This window comes from Peromyscus californicus, unplaced genomic scaffold (genome assembly GCF_007827085.1).
Source record: "Peromyscus californicus insignis strain IS unplaced genomic scaffold, ASM782708v3 Scaffold_9__1_contigs__length_137607984, whole genome shotgun sequence".
NCBI classification, from domain to species: Eukaryota; Metazoa; Chordata; class Mammalia; order Rodentia; family Cricetidae; genus Peromyscus; species Peromyscus californicus.
In genome coordinates, this window is record NW_026294617.1 from 87,033,722 (window position 1) to 87,053,442 (window position 19,721).

Sequence of the window (19,721 nt, forward strand, 5' to 3'; positions counted from 1 at the left end):
CTCCTGGGGAGTCTGCACGGACTGGTTCCACCGAGCACAGCCTCCTCACACATCTGTGGTACAGGGGAGGCTCTGCCTGAGGAGACAGTTAGACACTGACTCATTCTGTTTGAGGAAGGTACCCTCCCTGTTTCCCTTACAGGCCATCTTGACAGGACCTTTCCCCCATACACGGTCTGCTTGTCCCCAGAGAACCCTCCGCTTCTCCCTTGAGGTAGCGCTGGGTCAAGGCTGGTAGGGGTTGCCTGGAGTGTCTGAAGACAACTAACTTTCCAACCCAAACATAGGTAACTTATGGAAACAGGTAGGACATTGGAAGACTGTCACGGGCTAACCTGGGTGCTCCAGAATGCACATGCTGACTCGCTGCCCCTAGCACTCCAGAAAGTGACCTTATTTGGAAATAGGGTCATAGGTGATATAAGTTAGTTAAATGAGGTCATTAGGATGGGACCTAATCCAACAAGATGATGTCCCTAGAAAGAGAAGAAATCTGGACACTGGCGTATGCATATAGAGGAAGCACAAGGTGAACAGAAAGACGGCCACACACAGGCCAAGGGGAATATACCTTTCCGGATATATCCTTCCTTAGTTCTCTGGAGGGACCAACCCTGCCAATGCCTGGATTTTAGGTAAACTTAGCCTCCACAACTGTGGAACAACTGATTTCTATTCCTTAAGCCACCCAGCCTGTGGTATTTTCTGGCAGCAGCCCTAGAAAGCTGACACAGAGACAAAATCCGGATTCTAAAACAGGAGGAAACAGTGAGGTGCCCTGGTGCATGACAGCCGGGGGCAGGCAGAGCAGGAGTCAAGGCCAGCCTTGCTACAGAGTGAGCTCCAAGGAAGCTGGGGAACTCGGTCTCCAATAAAAACCAACAAAACAAAAGAAAAAAACCCGGGGAAACATCAAAAGGGAGAGAGGAAAGCAGGTGGTGACATCTGTCTCTCTTTTGCCCCGGTCTCAGGGACCATCACACAAGAGCAGAAAGAGATCAGAGAGGGAGGTCGGGGAGAAACCCACGTGGAACAGCATCTCTGGACATGTCAAAACCACTGCGTGAGTGAACTCCAATCAGCTATGGCTGCTCCCCGAGGCTGTCACAGATTGGGCTAGTCAGCATCCCAGCATCGAGGGGGAAGGCGTTCAGGAGCCCTTGCTATTAACTGAGGAGCCATTGACAGTTGATGGCTTCTGGAGGAGGGCAAGGCAAGTTATTCAAGGGTGTGGCCCCTGGTAGACTGACTAAGCTCCAATGACCTCACACCCAAGAGTATATGGGCAGCACAGATTAGTCTTGCTGGATTATATTTTTTAACTTTATTTTAAATGATTTATTTGTTTTTATTTCATATGCATTGGCGTTTTGCCTGAGTCTGTATGAGGGCATTGGATGTCCTGGAACTGGAGTTACAGACAGTTGTGAGCTGCCATGTGGGTGCTGGGAATTGAACCTGGGTCCTTTGGAAGAGCAGCCAGTGCTCTTAACCATTGAGCCATTTCTACAGCCTCTGCTGGATTATTTCTTAAGGCGGGCAGCTAGAGAGATGGCTCAGTGATTAAGAGCACTGGCTGCTCTTCCAGAAGAGGGGGCGGGGGTGCAGATTCCCAGCATCTACATGGTGACTCACCGATGTCCAGGGGATCTGACACTCTCTTCTAGCTTCCTCAGGCAACAGGAATGCACATGGTATATAGACTTACAGGCAGGCAAAATGCCTATACACACTTTTTTTTTAAAAAAAGACATGAAGTTGGGGATGAAGGATGAGGTGGGTCTGAGAGGAGTTATGGGGAGCAGTAGGGGTGAATATCAAAGTATATGTATAAAATTCTCAAAAACTAACCCAGCAGAGGTGGTGCACGCCTTTAATCCCAGCACTTGGGAGGCAGGTCTCCAGGCCAGCCTGGTCTACAAAGTGAGTTCCAGGACAGCCAAGACTGTTACACAGAGAAACCCTGTCTTAAAAACAACAACAAAACAAAACAAAAATTCTCAAAAACTAATAAAAATATTATTGAAAAAGAAACCAGGTGGCTCTCTTGTTCCCTGCCCTGGTGTAGACGCTCCTTCCTGGGCACACGGTACCGTGTACATTCCAGCAAAGTCCTTTGTTACACGTGACCATAACGTCCACGTTCTACGTCTTTGGACAGGCTCAGTTCTTTGGGTGCAGGGATTGCTTCGTTTCATCTTGTACTCCCAGCTGCTAAATGTTTCCAGGAAGACGAGGGGGAGGAAAGAGAAGGGAAGGTGGGAAGGAGAGAGGAGAGGAGAGGAAAGAGGAGAGGAGGGGCCAGGGCAGGCAAGCCTCTAAAAGGCCCAGGAAGGCTGGTTTGGCACAAATACCCCGAGGCATCAAGCCAACCACGAAATCACCTTGGGGCTGCTTGCCATCCTTTCCCCATATGAGTATTATGTAAGGCAAATCCTCTCTTCTCCCTGAATTTCTGCTTGGCTCAGAAGCCATGAGATTCCCATTCCAAACTTAGAGAAAGTTGAAGAGACTATTTCCAGTTTCTTCCCACCTTTCCTGGGTCCTCCCCTAAGAGATCTACTCTGCTCAGGTTGGTGAAGGTCTGGCATTTATTACACACACACACACATACACATACACACACACACACACACACACACACACACACACACACACACACACACACACCCTTGCTCCCTCTGATTCTTCAGATTCTAGCAGCTGAGTTTGGACTTCCGGTTTTCATGCTTAGGAGCACCTCCCCCACCCCCTGTGTTCCTGGGGTGGAAGGCTGAGAGAACACATTACACTCCCACTGGGCAGTTCACAGCTAGAGAAGGGGCGGTGGGCAGCCCCACGTCAGCTTCAGCCTTGTGCCCAAGTGTCGGGGAGCTATAACATCTGAAACAGAGTCTCATGTCACGCCCAGGAGCAGCAGGAGCTCGCTCTGTGCCTGTGTCCCTGCGACAATGCTGGCTGCAGGTTGGTACACACTCACTTCAATGTCTGTTGAATGAATGAATTCCTATTTGCCTCATTTTCTTTTTGTTTAGGCTGTTGGCTTGAACACAGGAGGGAAAAAAGCAGGGAATGCTTGAGTTGGTCCAACAAGACCAGGAAGGCACAAGGAAGGACTGGCCAACCTAACCAGAGCCCTTTCCTTCTGGGATCTGGAATGTGCCTGCTGTAGTGGACTTGGCTACCAGAGGGGGAAGCACTGGGCTCCACCTCACTCAGAGAGCTTTTGAACTGCTGCCGAGGAATAGTCAAGGCACTATAAATAACTTCGTAGAAATTTAAACAGCTGTTGCCAGCTGCTCCGTACTCATCACTTTGCGTTGCTCTCCACAGCCCCCTCATTAATCAAAAGTGAGATTGTTCAAGGCTGAGCTGAGGAGTCCTTACTGGTTCTCTGGTTGCAGGTGGAGTCATCCCCAGGGATTCCATTGGCATTCCACGCATAGGCCTTTATAGTGTAGAGAGTCCCAGCATCTAAACTGCTGAAGGTCAAGGAGGTGTTTGTGGTATTCTCCTTCCAAATTCTACCCAAGCCATTGGCTCGCATAACCGACACAGAGAAGCCGATGGCCATGTACACGGCATCCCACCTCACAAGGATGGAGTCTGGACTCAGAGAGCCAACTTCCAGAATTGGTGCAGCCAACACTGTTAGCAAAAACAAAAGGAAACGTGAATTCGTATTATAAAACTCTGTAGAGAATAATTCAAGTTATTGAGGGATAAATAAGTGCAAGTTGACTATCCGTTTTATTCATACCATAATGGCGGAGTTCCATTCAGTAATTGCTAATTGGAGCTGAGGATGTGGCCTGGTGGTAGAGTGCTTGTTTGTCTGACACCATGGAGGCCCTGGGCTCATTCTACAGTATGATTTTTAGGAAAGCCATTGAAGTGTACATTAAAAATAAACGATGTGGCAGGAAATGTGGACACTCAAGCAGGAGGGGTGATGCACACTTACAATCCCCAGCACTCAGGAAGCTGAGGCAGGAGGACTGCTCGGAGTTTGGGCCCAGGTTAGGCTATCCTGTCTCAAAAAAATCTGACACTAGAAAACACCAGGCAATACTTTCAGCTTGCAGTTGGTGAGAAGTTAGATAAAGTGTCCATAAAAATGAATAAGAAAAAAATGATTGTTTATACTATTTTAGTGTGCAAATTACTTTTATTTTTCAATGCTGAGAGTGAACTCAGAGCCTTGTAAATGTTAGGCCAGCACTCTCCCACCGAACTAGACACCAGTCCTTGCACATAGCTTTTCAGAAATACGCCCAGGTGTGGCTTTATGAAGTGCATTGAATGCTAATAGCAAATCCCGAAACTTTCATTTGTTACCGTATCTGCCATATGCCCGGTGCGCCGCAAAATCTGTTCCATGTGTTCCCTGTTTGGGCACGGGTAAAAACAGAACTCGCTTGTTCATGGATTTAAAAGCATTCTGCTTTTACAATTGCCCAGAAATGGATTTTAAATCCCAAAGCAGAGTACTAGGCACTGAAGTGTCACTTTCTCCACAAATTGCTGAGTCGCAATAACAAAAACAAACGAACAAAAATTGGTGGCCTTTGCCTCTGGGCCTTGCATTGTGGAACTCATGTGTGCACAAACCACACGACACATTTGCAGTGCTGTTAAAATTGATCTAAGTCACCAGCAAACACTCAGACCGCATTAGCATCCAGCTCTCTACCTGTCTTCGCCTGCTTTGGGGACGAAGCCTCGCTTTGTCCAGAGGCACTGATGGATCGGATGGTGATTTGGTACAAGGTCGCAGCCTTCAGGCCTGTCACAGTGCCTGGGGAACTGGCCACCGTGGTCTCGATGACTGTGTCCCCATCTTCAGCTGTGAGCAAATAACTTGTGGCCCCTGGCACAGTCGTCCACTCTACGGTGATACTATTGCTGATTTTTGAATATGCCTGATCAATAGTTGGTGTTTTGGGTGCTGGAAGATATTTTTGAAGTGGTATGTTAGCCAGGATACCCTACAAGGATGACATCTTTCGTCACTTCCTCCCTAAACTACATTATTCTGGTTCTTCCCATGAACATGAGCTTAAGCTTCCCTTTCCAGAGAAAGAGGGAAGCTGGGTGTGGCGGAAGCAGGGGGATGAAATTAAGGCCAGTCTGGACAACTTTACAAGACTGTCTCAAAATGCAAAATAATAATGATTATGATTATAATAGGTATCTGAATGTAGCTCAGTGGTAGAGCACTTGCCTAGCCCCTGGGCTCAACATCCAGTATCACAAAAAAGAAAGAAAAGAAGAGAGGGGCTGATGCCAGGGCTCAGAAGGCAAGGAGGCTTGCCACCAAACCTGACGATCTGAGTTTGATCCCTGGGATCCACATGTCAGAAGGAGAGAACTGACATCTGAAGTCCTCTAACCTCTATATAGGCATTGTAACATGTAGGTGCATGCACCACACAGACACACACAGGAGCATGCATGCACACCATACACACGCATGCTACACACAGGCACACACATACACACAGGCATGCATGCACACACCACACACACCCACTCATACCACACACAGAGAGACATGCATGCACCCCATACACACACACACACACACACCACACACAGGCACACCCCATACATTCACATACACACATACACACAGAGGCATGCATGCACACCATACACATGCATGCTATACACAGGCATGCGCACACACACACACACACACATACACACACGCACTCACACACAAATAAATAAGTAAATGTAATAAAAATACAAATTAAAAAAAAAGTAGAAAGAGCTAAAGAAAGAGTGGGGGAAGCTAGAAGGAACAACTGTTTTCCAAGACAGCCAGAGCACAGCCGCCACTTCCCAGCTGCCTGTGGGCCACTTGTACTTTCCATGCTTTTAAGTAAGTTAAGTAGGAGTGGGAAGAGACTGTGGGAAAGAGCTGAGAAGGGGGAGAAGATAATGGAGGGGCTTTTTTCCGGAGGCTTCTCCTCTGGTTTGGTGTTCTGTGAGTTTCCAAGGCTGCTGTGTCATTGACGCCTCCCTGCCCCCACCCGGGCAGCACCGCTTCCAGCGGGGCCCTCCGTGCCCACCTCGCTGCCTGTGGTCACTTTCTCATGACTCCGCACATTTCCCAAGTGGGCTCTAATCTAACAGAGGAAGGAAGAGAACGGAACGCTTTGTCACAGTTGCTCCATAGTGCTTTGTTACTATCGGAGCAGAACGGAGCAGAACAACTTTCAGGTTCTTCTGTATACAAGAAACTCCTTCTTCCTTTGCCTGCCAAAATATACGCCTCAGTGTAAGGCTTAGATACTGAAGCCTTTCTGGGGCTGACTGCAGTTCAGTGTGGGAATGTTCGTGTCACGAGCACACAGGAGAGCTCTTGGCTTCCAATATAGGGTGGAACATACAGTGTGAGAATCAGATCGACCACTTGAGAAAATCTACAGACACACAGACACACACAATATCCTGTATCTTGTAGAAGCACACACACACACACAGACACACAGACATACACATACACACACACTGTCCTGTATCTTGTAGGAGGCGCACACACACACACACACACACACACACGTCCTGTATCTTGTAGGAGATCCAAGCAGAAGAGATCAATAAATGTATGCTGGGTTTTTAATTCTGAAACTGGCTCTCCACCTTTTAATGTTAATGGACTCCATTTGTTGAGCACAGTCAAGGCATGGCAAAACTGAGGGCGAGCCAGACATGGTGGTACATGCTTGTGACCCAGCACTTGGGAGCTGAGGCAGGAGGATGTCAATCAAGTTTGAGGCCCAACTGGGCTACATAGATCCTATCTCAAACAAACAACCACAACAACCACAACAACAAGCTAAAGCCAGGTATAGCACGCATGCCTGTAATCTCAGCACTTGGGGGGGTCCTCCTCAACTTCACAGAGGGTTGGAAGAGGCCAGACTATTTGCAACCCTGTCTCAAAAACAACCACCTGTGGGAGCCCGTTTTCAAGTTCCTCGTGGCTTTACCCAGCAGGTCCGCATAGAGGATGACTGGACCACGGGCCTGAGTGCAGGTGTCTGGGATGGTCTGCACTTGGCTGTGCTGTGGGGGAGGTCTTTTGTTCCACCCCTTGGTGGTTCTATAAATACCTTAGGGCAGAGACAGTCAGGGCCCGTTGGAATAGGTTCCAGGCCCTCTCGAGGCTATCCTGTATTTTCTGTTTATCTCCACAATCTAAATCCTTCTATCTAATAATTCCTGCTGCTCGCACTCAAGAAAACTCTGGGGAACTGTGGGGTTGGTGGGTAAATGCTCCGCAACAACCAAAGAAATCCAAAACCATCGATCGCCCAAACAACCTTCCCTAACCAACCAAATAAAAAGATTACAGGGCAAGAAGACAGAATAAAAGCCGAGTGGTTTGCCAGCACCAACTCTTCTGGCTTTCCCTTCAACCAAACCCCTAGGTGCACAACACAGACAACCTTCTCTTTCTGTCCCAATAGTCAAGAGAGTGCATGTTGGCAGTCACTCAGAAATAATCAGGCTGCCAAAACGAACAAAGTCTTCACTGTCCTTTGGCCAGATACTTCTGGAACATCATCCAGGAGTATCTCTTTGTCACAGAAAGAAAACCATGCTGGTCATATATGCTGGGGAAAGGCAGGGGCCTGGTGGCCTTTTGCCAGTGAAGCTGATTCTGCAGGAAGAGTGGATGCCCCTTCTGTCCCCTCAGAACAAAGAGCCCCCAGGAGGGCCTCCCTCTCCTGCCCCCCATCTCTCCTCTGCAGACCCTCCCACCCCACCCTCGGAGTGTCATTTCCCTGTGGTCTGTGCCTCCTTTCTTCTCATTCTCTGGTGTCTCTCAACGCCTTCTGTTTCCTCTGTCCCACAGTTTATTTCAGCTCCTGTGCTAGACAGAACTGCTCATCGGAATGGACAAACTTCTGGGAAAATGACCAGACACAGAAGGCCTGGTGCTGCCTTCATGGAGAAGAGCTAAAAGGCGGGCGTGCAAAGGCTACCTTCCCACAGGCCGCCATACTGCCCGAGCACTCTACATGTTCCCATCCAGCTGAGTAGAGAGGGAGCACACAAGAAGCTGGGTCAGCAGAGTGGAAATCAGGGTGGAGAGATAGCAAAGCATTTGGATTCAGGCATTCTAGGTTTAAGGCCTGGCTCTGCTTTTTACTTCTGTGTATGAGTGAATGTGAGACATTTAAGCTATTCTCGTGTAAGTTTCCTTTGAGAAAACTGGGTAACTACCCTTTAGGGAATTACTTTGAAATGTGTAAAATGCCTGTAACTTATGATTATTGTAAAGATTAAACAAAAGTATATGTAAAGGTATTTTGAACGTGTCTCATTCCCCACCCTGTGTGTGTGTGTGTGTGTGTGTGTGTGTGTGTGCACCAAGGTAAGCAAGTGTGGATGGGTTTTGAAAAGCCAGATCATACAGTACAGCCATGAGGGTTCCAGTGACAGTGAGACTCTGGGGTAAACACAGGCAGGAGACAGACAGAGACACATAGAGAGACACACAGAGAGACAGAGAAACAGAGAGAGACAGAGACAGAGAGATAGAGAAACACAGACAGAGACACACAGAGAGATAGAGACAGAAACACAGAGAGAGACAGACAGAGACACAGAGATAGAGACAGAGAGAGGCACACACACACAGAGATAGAGACAGAGACACAGAGAGACAGACAGAGACACAGAGATAGAGACAGAGAGAGACAGAGACAGAAAGAGACAAAGAGAGATAGAGACAGAGAGAGACACAGACAGAGACAGAAAGAGAGAGAGAGAGAGAGTATGCCTGATTCACAGTTGGCTCTCAGCAGATTGACTAGTGCCATCCACAAAAGCAAATTAACTGAGCTCTCTAGACCAGTGGTTCTCAACCTCCTGATGCTGTGACCCTTTAACACAGTTCCTCATGTGGTGGAGACCCCCCAACCATAAAATTATTTTTGTTGCTACTTCATAATAATAATTATGCTACTGTTATGAATCATAATGTAAATATCTGTGTTTTCTGAAGGTCTTGGGCAATCCCTGTGAGTCGTTGGACCCCCCAAAAGGGGCTGCAGCCTTCAGGTAGAGAGCTGCTGCTCTAGGAGATAAGAAGCAACATCCCAGTGTTCATGGGGGAATGGCATGGGCAGATGCCCTGGATGGGAGCGTTTGAGTGTATCAGAGCCAGTGAGCCTGATGTAAGGAGCAAGTGTGGTCCTCTGCTGTAGTGCAAAGGAGTCCGAGTGCCCAGTCCTGGTGTGGCAGAACGAGACCAGGTAGGGCCAGACTTTGAGGACATTTTTTTCCGTGAGAGGGATGGACTGGGAGACAGATGGTGCCATGACAGTTTTCAACAGACCTTTGAAGAACTGAAGAAGCAAAGCCGCTCTTGAGCGGCTGGGGGTGTGGCTCAGTTGGTAGAGGGCTTGCCTAGCACGCACAAAGCTTTGATTCCATCCCCAGCACCTCATAAACCCAGTGGGGGCCTATAATCCTAGTACTTAAGAGGTAGGAGTAGGAGATCACAAGTTCAAGGTCATCCTTGACTACATCGGGAGTTTTAGGCCAGCCTGAGGGACATACGACCTTGTCATAAAATAAAATAAATGCAGGGCTTTGGGAAGAAGATAGAGCCTGGGAAGGGATAGCTGAGAGGGATGAAGCTGATTCCAAGGAAGCAGACACATCTATTGGCACTGTTTCTCCTTTGAGAACAGGTAGCATCTATTAATAAGAGGCTGACAGGGCTAAGCTTTGTTCCTCTCCACCCATAGTGCTAGGGATTGAGTGAAAGTTCGCACACGTGCTAAGCAAGCTTCTGTAACTGAGCTTACCACCCCCAAGCTAAATGATGATTAAATTATAGTATTATCATTTAGTAATAACATGGGTGTGGTGATATTTTGTGGGACTCTAATAAAGCTTGCCTGAAGATCAGAGGACAGAGCCAGCCACAGAGTTAAACACAGAGGCCAGGCAGTGGTGGCACACACCTTTAATCCTAGCACTTGGGAGGCAGAGATCTGTCTGGATCTCTGTGAGTTCAAGGCTACACTGGGCTACAAGAGATTGATCCAGTCTAGGAAAGAAACAGAGCCAGGCAGTGGTGGCACACACCTTTAACTCCAGTATTTGGGAAGCACACACGCCATTAATCCCAGCACTAGGAAGATTGATACAGGAGTGAAAAGGCTGGGCGGAGAAAGTCTTATAAGGCGTGAGGAGACAGGAACTAGTGTAGTTGAAGTTTTCCTGTGTCCCACCTGGCCCGTGGTCAGGACAAATCTCTCTCACCCGCCAGTCCTGCAGCCACTTGGACCCAAGTAAAACACACAGACTTATATTAATTAAAACTGTATGGCCTAATGGCTCAGGCTTCTTGCTAGCTAGATCTTACATCTTAAATTAACCCATTTCTATAAATCTATACCTTGCCACGTGGCTCGTGGCTTACCAGTATCTTTACATCTTGCTTCTCATGGCGGCAGCGTCTGGCAGCGTCTCCTGACTCAGCCTTCCACTTCCCAGCATTCTCCTCTCTGCTTATCCCACCTATACTATACTTCCTGCCTGGCTGCTGGCCAATCAGCGTTTTACTTATCAACCAAATCAGAGCAACACATTCACAGCATACAGAAAAATATCCCCAGCAACTAGAGAGCCTTTTGGCTGAGAACTCAGAGGTACTCAGTCAAAAGAATCATGGAGTTGGTGAGGTGAAAAGTGGCTGTGGCTTGTTCCTTTGTCTCTCTGATCTTTCAGCATTTACCCAGATATCTGGCTCCAGGTTTTTATCATAAGACCATTTAGGATTTGTGCAATACGTGGAGTTTTTGTTTTGTTTGTTTTCTTTTGCTTTCTGTTTGTTTTCTCTCTTTCTCTTTTCTTTTTTGGTTTTCGAGACAGGGTTTCTCCGTGTAGCCCTGGCTGTCCCTGTCCTGGAACTTGCTCTGCAGACCAGCTGGCCTCCACTCAGAAATCCACCTCCCTCTGCCTCCCGAGTGCTGGGATTAAAGGTGTGCACCACCAGGCCCAGCTTTAATATTGTTATTTTATCATTATTAAAATCTGGGGAAGAATGATAAGAAACTATAAATCCTATCCACCCCACTCTCTCAGTCTGAGAGAGAGAGAGCAAGAGCGAGCAAGCACTGAGAAGTGAGGATGTCAAGTGTCAGGCACTACTTGGGTTGATGAAAGGGAAGATTTTATTCCCTAGATGTGCATATAACCACATTGGTGCATCCAAAATGAAACCCTTTGATTCTCAGCATCTGTGAGTTTGACCAACTCAGAGAATCTAAATCAGCTCAAAGTCCTCAGAGCCCAGACACAGATCAGCGGCAATGCCACAGCCCAAAGAGAAGTGCACACATGCACGATGGAGCCTTCTCCACAGTACAAATCAGATACAGTTCGTCTATTGAAAAGCCAAGACGAATTTGTTAACAGCATCACTGGCATCGAATCTAGCCCTCCTGATTTCTCTTCAATGGGATGGATCATGTTGGGACTAAAAGGAGTCCATCCGAAGGTCTCAATGAGTCCTGGGTTTACCAGGATTTTGTAAGACACAATAAAGTCTGATTTTGCTACACAAAGGGCAGCACTTTATTTTTTTAATCACTTATCAACCAAGCAAAGTAGTGTGTGCATGTGGTGCCGGCTCCTGACTGAGGCAGGATTGCATAAGCCTGGGAAATCAAAGCCAGGCTGGTCAACATAGGGACTCATCTCAAATGAAATAAATAAAACCAATAGTAAAAAAAACTAAAAAATCATTAGGAATGTGGTTAATCAGTCTTTCTCATAGCTTCCTGGACAATCATGAAGGTCTCTCAAGAATAATATATATAATGATGATGGGCTGGAGAGGTGGCTCAGTGGTTAAGAGTGCTGGCTGCTCTTCCAGAGGACCCAGGTTCAATCCCCAGCAACCACATGGTGGTTCACAACCACCTGTAACTCCAGTCCCAGAGGATCCAATATCCTCTTCTGGCTTCTTCAGGCACCATGTATGTGTGTAGTACACGGACATACATGCAGACAACACACCCATACACATAAACAAATTCTAAAAATTTTCAAAGAATAATATAATGAGTAAGAATAAAGCAGAAAGTTAGTTTTAAAAGCCAACTGAATAGCTGGATGTGGTGGCACACGCCTTTAATCGCAGCACTAGGGAGGCAGAGGGAGGCGGATCTCTGAGTTCGAGGCCAGCCTGGTATACAGAGAGAGTTCCAGGACAGCCAAGACTACACAAAGAAACCCTGTCTGGAAAACAAAACAAAACAAAAACTATACTGTATATGTATGGATTTTATGAAATATTAAAATGTAGCCATATATTCAATGTAAAATTTCCTAATTCTACATTGTTTTTTTTTTTTTTTTTTTGGTTTTTTGAGACAGGGTTTCTCTGTGTAGCTTTGCGCCTTTCCTGGAACTCACTTGGTAGCCCAGGCTGGCCTCGAACTCACAGAGATCCGCCTGGCTCTGCCTCCCGAGTGCTGGGATTAAAGGCGTGCGCCACCACCGCCCGGCTTTACATTGTTTTTTATGATGTTGGCAAAACAATAAAAATTGTTCCAGTGTGTGTTGAATCACTATGAGAGTTTATCTCTAAGAGAGCTGATTTTTATGTGTTTTTTGCCGATAATTTAAAACCTATTCAACATAAATTGCTATCCTGTGGACTTAGATTTATAGATGTATGAGGCAGAAAGTATTTCTAAAAAAATTACTGTGGCCTCCAGTCATTTATTTAAGAAAAAAATGTTGATTGAAATCTTTTTTAAATAAGGAAACTTCTTTTCAGTTCTGAATCATTATATTACTGGATTGATCTCAAGATAAGGCTAGATGTACAAAGCACTCTCTCTCTCTCTCCCTCCCCCCGCTTTGGTGTGCTTTTAGTTTGCTCCTTTGAGACAGGATCTCCTGCACCCCAGGCTTGCCCCACAATTTTTATGTAGCCAAAGGCAACCTTTACCCTCCCACCTCCGCCTTCCAAGTTCTGGGACTATAGGCGTGCACCACCACACCTGAAACAAAGTTTTTTGTTTGTGTTTTTTCTTGGTAGAGGATCTCGAAAGTGTAATTAAATACAGCATTTCTGTTTGTTTGGTTGTTTTTTCTAATGTCTCAGAAGACAAGTAGGAACATTATATAGGTAGATCATTGTGGTGCGATTTTACTTTTTGACTGGACTGATGATCACTGTGGTAGTTTGTCCACAGCTAACTGCATGGAAAATGTGATGCTGTATTATAGTTCTCACTAGCAAGACCTTACCAATTATGTGCTCTCCAGCACCTTTTACAGTGGTGTTAGCCCCCAGTGTGCATGCTCAGCAAATGTTGATACCCGCCCTCTACGATAGTCTTTATAGATGAGACTAGAGCAATCAACAGTGGGAATTAAAATCAAATATAAGAAGGGAAAACTTGCATGTCAGAAATTGTTACCTGTTTTGGATGAAATAACCTGAAAAGGAAAATTTAGAAAGTTAGAAGAATAAGGAAAAAAACAGCATTTGGGGAAACAAAACAAACACATCAACCAGAACACAATAATCACAATGTTTCTATGAACACATCAACCAGAACACAATAATCACGATGTTTCTGTGCACAGTCAGTAGCTTTCCAATCACGTGAGTGCTTTTCTGTTCAACTCATTTATTTATCATAAAGCAACACTGAAAACGACTCCGAGGCTGGGCACTATTAGATTGTGTTACTATTTCATTTTCCCCTTGAGTCTGCCTGTTGAACTAAGTCAGAAGCTGTTGACAGATTTTTTTTTCAAAAGTCTTTGTTCTTGAAACATGATGATATTCTTGTCTCCTTTCCTTAGTACATCTCAAACACAAAAACATACCATCTTAGTATGATTTTAAGGTATTACTAGTTACATTTCCCTACTCCTCAGTCCTTCATAAAGAGAGAAAGATGGGTATCTTTTCCCCCTAACTAGTTGTAGTTGATTGAAAAGGCAGACTCACCGTGTTCAGACAGAGGAGAGTGAATCCTAACACAAACAAAGACTTCTTGGGTCTTCCAGCCATCCTGTTAGACGAAGTACTCACATAGCACAAACCGGTGATCTGGATCCTCTTTGGCTCCCAGAAGCGCAGCACAGCACCGAAGGTGAAGGTCGCAGAGCGCAGTGCTGGGAACAGACTCTGGAAGTCGCCTCTCCTTTGGTGCAGCGCTTACCTGTAATGAGGGACACTGGGGACTGGCAGGAACAGGTACTGCAAAGATTGAAAAAAAAAGAGTCGGAGAAAGCCACGCCAGGCAGGCCAAAGAAGCTCCTGTAACCTTGGTTTCAAGGAACTGTGTTCAATGCTCTCCCTTTTAATAAATTTTACTCCTGGCATAGTAGGCCTTTAATCCCAGCACTTGGGAGACACAGGTAGGCAGATCTCTGTGAGTTCAAGGCCAGCCTGGTCTACACTGTGAGTTCTAGGACAGTCAGAACCCTGTCTCAAAAAAACAAAAACAAATTTACAAAGCTGTAGAGAAAACTATTGATAAGGTAGAGTGATTTTAAACTCGGGGATTCCTGTCTTATTTTCGCCTTTAGTTGATGCTTATGTATTAGCTAGACTTTGTGTATTTTAGTCGGCTTTTTGCCATTGTGGCCAAAAGACCTAAATAACCAATTTAAGAGAGAGAAGGTTGGTTTTGGCTTGTGGTCCCAGAGAGGTCAGTTCAGCTCCACCTGCTAGGGAAGGGCATTCTGACATCCTCAATGGCATGGTGAGTGTGAGGCCAGCCTGGACTATGTGTGACACTGTCTTAAAACAAACAAAGAAGACTTGGGTCTGGAGAGATGGGTCAGCCGGGCGGTGGTGGCGCACGCCTTTAATCCCAGCACTTGGGAGGCAGAGCCAGGCAGATTTCTGTGAGTTCAAGGCCAGCCTGGGCTACAGAGTGAGTTCCAGGAGAGGCGCAAAGCTACACAGAGAAACCCTGTCTCGAAAAACAAACAAACAAAGAGAACTGGCTGCTCTTGCAAAGGATCCAGATCCAATTACCAGCAACTACATGGTAGCTCACAACCACCTATAACTCCGATTTCAGGGCGTTGTATGCCCTTTTCTGGTCTCTGTGGGCACCAGGTTCACACGTGGAACAAAGACACACATGCAGGCAAAGCATCCATGTGCATAATACAAATTAGAAATGCAAATTGTAAAGACTTAAAAATGCATAAATAAATGGACTCAAGCCACATATGGGGGGTGGAGCATACATTTTTAGTCTCAGCTACTCAGAAGGCAGAAGGATCTATTGAGACCATGAGTTTGAGATCAGCCTGAGAAACAAAGTAGGATTGACTGACTTCTCCCCAAATTATTAATCGATGAGTGAAAGTAGACTCAAAACCTAAAAACATATCAGAAATGAGAAACTGTGTAGAAGAAAATATTTATCACCTTGAATTAGGTAAAGATTTTCTTTTTTAAAAAATGTGTGTGTGTGTGTGTGTGTGTGTGTGTGTGTGTGTGTGTGTGTACATATGCACAGGTGTGTGAATTATTCTCAGGACCCAGTAAGAGAACAATGGAAGACTGTCGAAATGGCTCAGCAGTTAGAGGTACTTGCCGCCAAGCCTGATAGCCAGAGTTGGATCTCTAGAACCCATGTAAAGGTGAAAGAAGAAAATCAGCTCCCCAGAGTCGTCCTCTGTTCTCCACACATAGGCCACGGCAAGCATGGTGTCCGGTTTGATTTCTATTGCTGTAATAAACACCATGATCAAAAGTAACTCGGGGAGGCAAGGGTTTATTTGGCTTACAGTTGTACGTTACAGTGTCTCATATGGGGGAGGCCAAGACAGAACCCAAGACAGGAGCCTGGAGGCAGGAACTGAAGCAGGGACCATGGGGAAGCAATTCTAACTGGCTTACTCCTCATGGCTTGCTCAACCTGCTTGGTTTTTTTTAGGTTTTTATTTTTATTTTATTTATTTTATTTTTTTAAGAAAGGATTTCTCTGTGTAGCCTTGGGTGTCCAGTAGACCAAGGTGGCCTCAGACTCACAGAGACCTGCCTGCTTCTGCCTCCCACGTGCTGGGATTAAAGGCATGTGCCACCACCACCTGGCTCAACCTGCTTTCTTATACCATTACAACACCTACCCATTGGTGGCATTGTCCACAGTGGGCTGGGCCCTCCCATATCAGTAATTAATCAAGAAAATACCCCATTGATTTGCTTACAGGCCAATCTCAGTTGAGGTTTCCTAGTTGACAAAAAAACCAACCAGCACACATGCCCACACATTACATCACATATACATATACATATATATACACACACATATATATAATAATAAGAAGAAAATAATTTAAATAAAAAATAGTGATGGATGTGATAGCACTGTAATTCCAGACAGGAGAATTATGAAATCAAAACCAGCTTGGGCCACACAGCAACACTATGTCTCAAATAAATCAAGAGCTGCACATACCTGTCATCCTAGTATTGAGGAGGTAGAGGCAGGAAGATTGAAATAAGGCCAGCCTACACTACATAATGAATTGCAGCTCAGCCTGGGCTACATAATGAAACCCTGAAAACACAAACAAGGGCTGGGGTATAGCTCACCGTGAGAGCAGCTCCCTAACTTGGTTTGTGTTCCAGCCCACCCGGGAGATGCTGAGCATCGTTAATGATCAAGAGACCGCACATCATCACAATGAGATACTGCTGTATACTTATTAGACGTCTGAAATTAGAAAGATTGAGTGGCGGAGGTTGCTCAATAAAAGAGCATGTGTCTGGAGGCCCTGGGTTTGATCTCCAGCACCAACAAGTACTCACAAAGCAAAATTAATAATAAGACTGTAACTAGTATTGGTTCAAGTGTAGAGCAACCAGCAGTCTCATTGTTGTGGAACTCTGTCCTCTGCATGACACGACTGCCTCCATCTTGGCATCAGAGCAGCTGTGAATACTTATAAGGAGACTCTCAGAAGACTGAGTCCACTAATGTTCCTTTGTGGGGGGAGGGCATGGTTTACAAGGTTCATAACGTGGTACATGGGACGCTGCCCCTCTTTGAGGATACATAAGGAGTTTACAGTTGCTTGGTGGAGACTCTTCATTGTGTAGCTGCCATAATTGCCTGTGTTCCTTTAAGCAGTCCTTAACCCATGGTTTTGTAAGTAACCCCAATTAAAACCATTGCTTCATCAAGCTGGACCTGGGTGGAATTGTTTATCTACTTCACCTGGGGTGAATTGTGTTTGTAATATTAGTTCTTCTCCCCAGGAAAAGTCATGGCAACACTTATATTGGCAGGCATGTGAAATGGTTTGGCCACCTTGGAAAACAATTTGGCCGTTTCTTAAAAAGTTGAACAATATCAGTTGGATGTGGTGATTCATGCCTGTAATCCTAATATTCAGGAAGCTGAGGCAGGAGGATTATGATTTTGAGGCCAACCTGGACTACCTGTAGCATTTCACTCCTAGATGTTTACCACCCCCCCAAAAAAGGAAAGCATATCTTCATACAAAACATATATAAATATTCAGAATAGTATTGTTTTTATTTATCTTTAAAATGTATGCTAACCTTCCTTTTTATTTTATGTGTGTGTGTGTGTGTGTGTGTGTGTGTGTGTGTGTGTGTGTGTGTTTTGGCTGCATGCATGTATATATGTGTGTGCAGTGATGGTAGAGCCCCAAAGAGGTCGACAGATCTCCTGGGACTGAAATTACAGACAACTTTGAGCTGCCCTGTTGGGAATCGAACCCAGGTCCTTTGGAGAGCAGCCAGTGCCCTTAACCACTGACCATCTCTCCAGCCCCAGAAGTATCGTTTCAGTAATCCTTAAGCTATAAGCAAATCAAATGTTCACCAACCAAGATAAATTATGAGCACGTGGAATATTGCAGGAAGAAAAGAACGAGGGGCTGGAGAGACGGCTTGCACTCACAGGTCAGCTCCCAATCAATCATCTGCAACTCCAGTTCCAGGGGCTCCAATGCTCTCTTCTGGCCTCCAAAAGTGACAGGTACGCGCACGGTACACAGACACACATGGAGGCAAACACTTGTACACATAAAATAAAGAGTGAGACCAGTTGCTGTGGTGCACATCTGTAATCCCAGCACTTAAGAGGTACAGGCAGGAGGCTGGCAGGATGGTTCAGTGGGTAAAGCCTGTGTAAACCTAGAGACCTGAGATGTCTTCTTACACACACACATACACATCAACAACAACTCTACCACTAAATACATAAATAAAATATAAGAAGTGCAGGCAAGAGGATTATGTATGAATAGAAGGCCATCCGCAGCTACATGGTTAGCTGGAGGCCAGCCTGGGCTACATGAGACCCTGACTTAAAAGAGGAAAGTACTTTATAAACAACTGAATGAAAGAAACCAAGAAAAAGGAATGGAGAGAGAGAGAAAGAGGGTGATGAAGAAAGAACTGAGAAGAAGGTAGCTGCCTGGCTTTATACACTTAGGTAAATTTCTTTAAAACATGCAAACTATTCTAAAAACAGAAAGCAAATTAATGGTTGCCTAGAAACAGGAAGGGTAGGAAGAAGGAAGGACGAAGCAGAGGCGGCCCCTCGGGGTGGAGGCTTTGCTCATCCTCTGAAGGGTGCTGATGGTTCATACGTTATGCACACATGTCAAACACTGTTTATCCTTCAAGGATAACTTTCAAACAGAAATGTACTGCATTTGTTACTTTTCCTGTTGCTGTGATTCAACACACACACCACCACCAACAAAATGGACTAAGGCAACTTAAGGGAGAAAGCGCTTACTCTGGCTCACAGTTCAGGGTACAGTCCATCATGGTGGGGACGTCCTGGGGACGGAGCTTGAAGTAGCTTGTCACATGTCCACAGTCAGGAAGCAGAGAATAATGGAGGCTGGTGTTCGTCTCAAGGTCTCCTTTTTATTCAGTCCAGGATTCCAGGCCCTGGGATGGTGTTGTTCACAGTTAGGTGGGCCTTCCGGTCTCAATGAATCGAATCTGGAAAACCCCTCAGGTATCAGGGAGCTTGTGTTCCAGGTGATTCTAGATCCAGGCAAGCCGACAATCAATATTAACTATCACAGTCAGTTATACCTAAATAAAATAAGTTTGGGGGGGCTGGAGAGATGGCTCAGTGGTTAAAAGCACTGACTGTTCTTCCAGAGGTCCTGAGTTCAACTCCCAGCAACCACATGGTGGCTCTCAACCATCTGTAATGAGATCTGGTGCTTATAATAAATAGCTAAATCTTTTTTTTTTTTTTTCAAATAAGTTTGGGGCTAGCAAGATGCCTGAGTAGGGTAAGGGCTCTTCTCAAGCCTGAGGACCTGAGTTCAATCTCAGAATCTACATAGTAGAAGGACTGATGTCTCCAGGTTGTCCTCTGATCTCCACATGCAAGCCATGGGACTTACACACACACACACACACACACACACACACACACACACACACACACACACATACACACACACACACACACACCACCACCACCACCACCACCACCACCACCACCACACAACCACACACACTTTAAAAAAAAAGACATCTAAAAAGATCAGTCTAGCTAGGCATGGCGGTACACCCTATACTCCCAGTACTTGGGAAATGAAGGTAGGAAGATCAACTAACTACTCAAGATCACCTTTGGCTACATAGTGAATTTAAGGTCAACCACATGAGACCTGTCCCAAAGCAAAGCCTG

The 19,721-nt window shown here is 45.7% G+C and overlaps 1 protein-coding gene across 1 annotated transcript in view; it reads right to left on the minus strand.

Annotated features, from left to right (window-relative positions):
- The window catches only part of Fndc7 (fibronectin type III domain containing 7), a 33,362-nt gene extending 19,147 nt beyond the window's left edge, over nt 1–14,215 (minus strand). The window contains exons 1-4 of the mRNA XM_052731107.1: nt 14,009–14,215; nt 13,470–13,488; nt 4,694–4,948; nt 3,388–3,648 (exon numbers count right to left, since the gene is read on the minus strand). Of these exons, the coding sequence (XP_052587067.1) occupies nt 3,388–3,648; nt 4,694–4,948; nt 13,470–13,488; nt 14,009–14,071 (598 nt within the window). The 5' untranslated portion in view covers nt 14,072–14,215. The remainder of the gene's footprint in view (nt 1–3,387; nt 3,649–4,693; nt 4,949–13,469; nt 13,489–14,008) is intronic.
- Nucleotides 14,216–19,721: the final 5,506 nt, after the last annotated feature.